The sequence below is a fragment of the Vigna unguiculata genome, chromosome 5, assembly GCF_004118075.2.
Source record: "Vigna unguiculata cultivar IT97K-499-35 chromosome 5, ASM411807v1, whole genome shotgun sequence".
NCBI classification, from domain to species: domain Eukaryota; kingdom Viridiplantae; phylum Streptophyta; class Magnoliopsida; order Fabales; family Fabaceae; genus Vigna; species Vigna unguiculata.
Genome location: NC_040283.1, coordinates 35,483,759 through 35,491,151, shown reverse-complemented (window position 1 = coordinate 35,491,151; position 7,393 = coordinate 35,483,759). Strand labels below are relative to the sequence as shown.

The 7,393-nt window shown below is 33.0% G+C and overlaps 1 protein-coding gene across 1 annotated transcript; it reads left to right on the top strand.

Moving 5' to 3' along the window:
• Window positions 1–520: 520 nt before the first annotated feature.
• LOC114183023 (transcriptional regulator SUPERMAN-like) lies at window positions 521–1,543 on the top strand. The gene has a single exon (XM_028069854.1). The coding sequence runs from the start codon at window positions 718–720 to the stop codon at window positions 1,399–1,401; it is 684 nt and encodes a 227-aa protein (XP_027925655.1). The 5' UTR covers window positions 521–717; the 3' UTR covers window positions 1,402–1,543.
• The last annotated feature ends 5,850 nt before the right edge of the window (window positions 1,544–7,393 follow it).

Here is a 7,393-nt window from a genome sequence, read left to right as displayed (position 1 = left end):
CATTAGATTATATTATATTTGATGTAATTAATAGTATATAATAATATGAATGAAGATAAATGTGTGGTGATGATATATATTAATCTTTGACATGAGATCATCCTTATTTAAGCTGGATTGACTGAGAAGTCCTCTAGCCTATTTATGACTCAAGGCTCATTAACTCCTCCCTCTTATGTTGTTTTTTTGACACAATTGTTATTTGTTTGGTACAAAAGTTCTTGTATCTGTGCAGAGAGAGAAATGTGAGAGTTAATAAGGTTGGATCTTTACCGAGAACAAAATATGAATATGTCATGTTAACTTGACCAGTGACAGAAATATGGCATAAAGGTGTGTAACCCTGGCAGGCCGAGGTTCCAAATTTAGCAACCAGTGACCAAACACACAGGACTTTTCAGGGGTACCCTCCAATGGGATTCCCTCTCTTCGGTTTAGAAAATTGATGCTCTTTTTTTCTTTCTACCTATAACCTCTTTCTAATTTCTACCACTCCCTCATAAACTCATCATCCCAACCCTCATCTTCATCTTTCTCTCTTCTTCACAACACGCAACCCTTTTCACCCTTTTAGATCTCTCTTTTCAACGTTTCTTCATATGATTTGAGTATGACACTTTAGTTTAGTTTAGTTTAGTTTAGTTTCTTTTTCAGATACACACCATTGCAATCTTTCTCAGGAATCAAAAAGGGGTGTGCTACCCTATATCTAGGCCAATGAAGAGGAACAATTTCATGAAAGACTATGCCAACAATAACCCATCATCAAAAGACTTCACCCATGTTGTCAACTGCTACAAAAACCACAACCAGATGGCTAAAGAGTTGTGCAATGCAGATCAGGACTATGTCAATGGCTTCCCATGGCCTCCAAGATCATACACTTGTAGCTTCTGCAGGAAGGAGTTCAAGTCTGCTCAGGCTCTTGGTGGACACATGAATGTTCATAGGAGGGATAGAGCAAGGTTGAGGCAGTCACCCCCAACTGAAGGTCAAGCCCACATGTTCAACCTTAACCTTGACCCTTCCACAACAAACCCTAACCACAACTCAACCTCATCTTGGTCCTTGTTACCACCATCTTCTTCATCTTCACCTACTCTCAAACCTGTCACTTGCACATTACCCTTGTTTGTTTCTCCCACTCCTCCCTCACCTTCTTCTGAGTTCAAGAGATGGGTTGTTGTGGATGGCATTCTGTTAAACCCTTTGAGCACAAACACCCCAGAGCACTCTAAGTCAAAGATTCCAGAATCTGGAGAACATGATCATGCTTTTGCAAGAGAAGATGGGTGCACAGTGTTGAAGAAAGGAGAAATTCTGAGGATGGATTTGGAGATAGGTTTGCCTAGAACTTATGATTTAGATCTGGAGCTTCGTTTGGGTACTACTTACTCTTAGTCCACACTCACCACTCACACCGATAGGTACGAAGAAACCAGCATATGTAGTAGTTGTTAACTAGTTATCATATTTCTCTATGTTAATTTACTAGTTTAGTTATAAGGTTGGCATGCAGCAAGAAGATTGGATGATTATTAACTTCAAGTAAGGTCGTATCAAATGGAAATGTATCTATACCCGCCATGTTCCACATAATAGCTAGCTAGATTCTATGTTTCTATGAAGCCTTTCACTTCCTTTACTTAATCTTAACTTAGTTTAGTTTAGTCTCTTGTTTTATGCTAGCTTTTGTGTCAAATTTTCAATCAGAAATGATTATGTTTTGGACGTGCATGAATTAGTTGAATGAAGTTAGCATACGACATGAACGAGAGTTTTACTGGAACATTTAGTTAGTGACGTATAATAATATAATGTTAGTTTTGAAGAGATGTTGAAGGAAGATAAGTGACATTAAACAGGAAATTGAAACTGAGGCTTAGAATTAGGCATGATGAGGCAGTTTGTAGTAAAGTATTTATGTAAAATATTTAGTCTGACATTGGGGCATGACATTATTGATTCAATTTCCAACACAAGCCTCATTATGTGACTGCAAAAACAATGTCCTATTTGGGGCCACTACATTTTAAAGTTAAGTTGTTCCAACTCGCATGGCAATGAATGGGTTTTCATAACATAGTTTTTTCATTTGTTTGACTAGGCTCTTGACCATATTGGGCAGTTGGAAAACGATGTGAGAAATTTAGAACAATCACCAAACTTACCAATGATACCATATGTTTGTTATTGCTGATTTAAGCTCCGAACGACACTTTGCACGGTGACATAGATACATAATTAGTGTTCAGAAGATAGTTGGTTTATTTAATGTTTATCTGGTTATTGTAAAGGCGTTGTGAGATGCAAGAACAAAGAACTTTTAGAACAGGAAAAATAAAAGCAATATGCGAAAGAAAGAAATGTTGTGTATTGAAAAGGCAGAAGGAAACAAAAAGCTGCAAGTTATGACCAGTAATATCTACCTTCAGAACAATATCTCACAGAGAGCCAAACAGAGATGTCATTTCATTAAAAATGTTGCATGGTTTTGGTACCCCAATTTGATGGCATCCAGTACTCTTTCTATAGCAACACAAACGTGGCCATGTGAGCTTCCAATCTTCACTTCTCATTGGATATTCTCCCAATATTGATCAGGACAATTCCTTTCACAACTTTCCTCTTACCCTTCATTAATTGCACAAAATTATCTCACATCTATAATCAAAACAAAATAACTTAACTAAATATTGTTCTTTTTCAGTAAAATTAGTGCAATCATTGCAGAATGTTGTGGATAATGTTCAAGGGAAAAACAAGGTATCCTTAAGCTTTCACATAGATAGATGTGAAACTGACAAATCATGAACTGAGATACATAAGTGCCCCACTGATGAAAACTTATGTAATGAGACAAAAGGTGAGATTTGTAATTAATTGTAGATATGTGATAAAAAATTTGATTGAAATTTGAATATGTTTGTGAAGATGTTAGTGTCCTTGATTGAATCTTGATCAATCTGGAAAATGGTGTAGGGGTCTCATAATACTTTGAACTGATCAAGACACAATAACATTCCATTTAAGGAAACACCATCATACCCATTTGACACCCAGACAATGTCGGGAACATATAAGCCTTAAGATTTGGAAAAAAACACCCTTCTCAAGAATCCACTAGGGCACTTATTTATGGAAAACAAATTGAAATGCTAAACCATGTTAATTCACACATGAACTGATTGCTTACGTTCTATCATCTCCATCACTCCATCCCATGTCATCTTTTTATTTATTTTTATATTCTCAACTTTTCCTTTTTCACAATATAATTAAGTCATACACTATTCTTTGATTTACATATATTTTTCGTTTTATAAATTCAGATTTGTATTATAACTCTCATATATCTATATATTTATTGTAATTGATATTATTTTTTAATTAATATGAGATCTTCACTACATCCTACTTAAGTTAAGATAAATAAATCTTAAGTGTAATACTAGATATTTGAGAGTAGTTATTGATTTCATCTCTAAATTTATGTAAGACTTGACTTTCAACACATCACCCTCACATTAAAATATGTACATTTTGAGTGTAAAACTACATATTTATTAATAATCTGGTAATCGATAAAAAAAATAGATCCGATAAAACTTTAATACTAGAACAATTATGATATCATATTATATGAGTTTCAACCTAATTCATTTAGACAAATAGATAAAATTTACACCTAATAAATATAAATTAGTCGCGTATAAATACATGTTCAATAGTGTAAATTGATTTTATATATAACGAATGTTGAATGATGTTTCTTTTGTGAAGTTATAAGATATATCTTTTAGAAATGAAAATACACGTTTTTAAATAAAGAATTAAAGTGAAAAATAAGATGAATATTAAAAATGTACCTTAATTTTATGAATAATAGAGGAGGTGGGAAGGGATCAATCTTCTGTCATAGCATCCTTGGGTTAGGGATAAGACAAAAACTTGAAAAAAATGTGCTAAATTAACAAAACATGGTAACCATATATACATAATGAAAAGCTGAAAGAATAAATTCTGTGTGTGAAGAAGCTTGATAGGCCAAATGCAGATGCATCAATCAAGTCCCTATATCTGCATGATGCCTCTTACATGCAGGCCCCAGCTTCTTTTTGACAATAGTCCACTAAACTGTAGGTAAGTACTGTGAGAGCTTATATTTATGAGAAGATAATAAGAGAAAAAAGAAAATACTTTTTTATTAGCAAAAATAAGTTAGTTTATAAATGTTATATTATTTTTTTAAATCTGATTTCAATTCTTTTTATAAATAAATTCCTGAAATATGAACTGAACTTTGGTTGAGCAAGATCCCCTATTGATTAAAATAAAAATGTCTAGCTTAGAATTTTAGTGACTTAATTATTAATGTAAAATCTTGTTAAAAACTTGAGTCAAAGATGCCTGATAAGTGGATAATGAATCTTAAAAAAAAAAAAAATCAGTTTGGTTCTTGAAATATGGGTTTTAAAAAATTAAGGTAGTGATAGGAATGTGAATATTTTTTTTCATTTAAATGGTTTCTCGGATTTTTTTTTTCCATGCATCAAAGTTGGTTCTTTGTGAAACTCTTATATGCCGAAAATGGGTTGATATGCCGAAAGTGAACCCAATTTATCATGGATTCCGATCGAAATAGGTTGAAAGATATAGTTTTCTTTTTTTCTAAATTTATATCATATTAAATCTGGTTTTTTTAATAATTTCTAATACTAAAATACTTAATTTATTTTCTAGTTAAATAAATTAACATTTTAATTTTTAGTTACTATTTTTATAATATCAATTCCTAGTTGTGGTTAATACTTAGTGCAATCAAACCATTTTTATTGAATTATAAACATGTGGGTGAGTCAAGATAATTTACTTTAATTATAATGTAATAAATATATGTGTATGTACCCAGCTCAATCATTCCGATAAGAACAGGATGAAATAAATTGAGAGAGTAAAACATGTGTCAGTCCACTAACTTGTAGTAAGTTTAAGGTTAAAATACTCCGTTGGTCCTCGTTTTAGTTCAGAAATCTCAAATTGGTCCTTGTATTTTAATTGGTCTCAATTTCGTCCTCGTTTTTGTAATTCAGTATTAAATCAGGGTAATCACTAACAATGTTAAATTTTTTAACGTTAACTTGGTTTTGATTTTCTGATGTGGCGTTTATTATTTTTCAGAATGGCACAGTGACTGCATGGATTGAATTAAAAATAACATAGTGCTTGAAAAACCCTAAATGTTGTAATTAGGAAATTAGGGATTGGATTGGGAAAATCAGTGTGAGGCGTGGATTGCGAACCCTATGTGCGTGGACGAAGGTGAAGTAGGACCACATTTTTCTTCAATTACATTTCCACTGCACCATGAAAAAAAAGTTGCAGCCAACAACTTCTTCACTTCCACCCTATCAAACGAAACAAAAAACCCCCAATTGCAAAATTAGGTTTTCCAAAATCAAAATACAAAAACAACATACACAAAAAACGGAACTAAATTCATTTCCATATCTCATATCTTGAACTTTGGGCATCTCCAAAATTTTCTCCCTTGTTCTTAGCAGTTCTCATGATTGCCTTCTCACCGCAATAGTAAAGAGGTGCGAAATCGAACCTCCTCCCCACACCCCCATGAGAAGAAACGGTAGAATTTGTGCAGGACGAGGACGAGCAAGAATGAGAGGGAGACATTACCAGTGCAGGATGAGCAAAACAGAGGAGACCACAAACCTTCCGCACCCTCTTTCAAATTCAAACACTTACCCTCTCCCAATATTACCTTCTTAAAAGAGAAGACAACAATGGTTGTTTAAGGTGCCAACCACAACTCATTGACACGTAAGATTGAACATTACAACCACATCATCACATATAAACGCCGTTTGCCAACAGTTAACGATTGCCCTGATTTAATATTGAATTACAAAAACGAGGACGAAATTGAGACCAATTAAAAGACGATGACCAATTTGAGATTTCTGAATCAAAACGAGGACCAATGGAGTATTTTAACCTAAGTTTAATTGGTTACAAAATTTTTAACATACTAAAAAATAATTTAGATTGTGTTAACTAATTTTCAATTTAATACGTGAACTAATTCAAGCAAGTCATATTATAACTCCCTTTGACACTCCTCCGAGTTGACCTTTATTGATAATTTTACTAGAAAAGCATGAGTAATTTTTATTTCTATGAAATTTGAACCTTTAAATGTTTAAGAAGTTTAAAATCATGGTTCAAAAATAATATAGTAATTTCATTACTTTTTTATGAACCGATTAAGGTGAAGAGTTCATATCAATTGAATTTGATAGGTTTGTAGCAATAATGGTGTTAAAAGATAACTCATTGCAACATATACCCATCAACGAAATGTAGTACTATCGAGTAAAAATAGAACAATCATGAACATGGTTAGAAATATGTTTTAAAGTTGAAGGATTAAAATGGACCAAAGTTTTTAAGAAGAACTAAATTCAATTTTTACTAAAAGCTAAGAAAAAAAACATATTTAACCCTAATATACAAATATTAGCATACATATTTTTTAAACAAATTAAAATTTGATAGGAGAGGAAACAAACCAAGGAACGTGGTCATCACAAATGGAAGAGGAGGACAAAAATTAAACCAACATAAGATGAAGGACCACAACGAATCATAATGGTTTTCACCAATGGAGGAGCGAGCAACAATATGGTCATGAAGACATGAAACAAAATGGAGGAGGAAACAACAATGGTGGTTAAGGTAGTGCCAAACAACAATGGAAGAGGAAGCAAATGAGGGTCAGGGAGGTGTGAAACAAAATGAAGGAGGAAGCAAGGTAGTTAGTGTAGCACCAAGAAAAATGGAGGATAAAGCAAATGGTGGTCAAGTAGGATTAAATGAATTAGCAAAGAAAAAATATGTATACACAACAACGAGTTGTAACAATGTCCTTTGCGAAGGAGGAGAAAAATGAAGAAGGAGACCTACTCAACGTAGATTAAGCGACGATTAAGTTAGAGCTGTCTTATATTGCACTATAGACGGGGATTCCCTATGAACCATTATATATAAAGCACAAATGATGGGTCTAACGTAACTATTGCCTAATCTTTGCCATGTTTTAAAGGAAATTATCACTATTCTTCGTTGTTATTTTATGTATTTGTATTATGCACCTTAGAGTGGTTTTAAACCTTCAATAAGGCACCTTAGAGTGTTTGGTTAAGAAAGAAGTTGGATATGAAGAGTATCATGTATGTACATACTCTATGATCCTACTACAAGAATGATCATCATAAGAAAATATGTGAAGTTTGTAGAGTCTAATTAATGAGATTGGGGAAACAAAGAAAAAGACATCAGGAAAAATTATGGAAAGATATGAAGGTGACATTAATAA

Excerpts from the sequence above, each read along its gene's own strand:
- LOC114183023 (XM_028069854.1), top strand. The coding sequence starts at position 718 with ATGAAGAGGAACAATTTCATGAAAGACTATGCCAACAATAACCCATCA.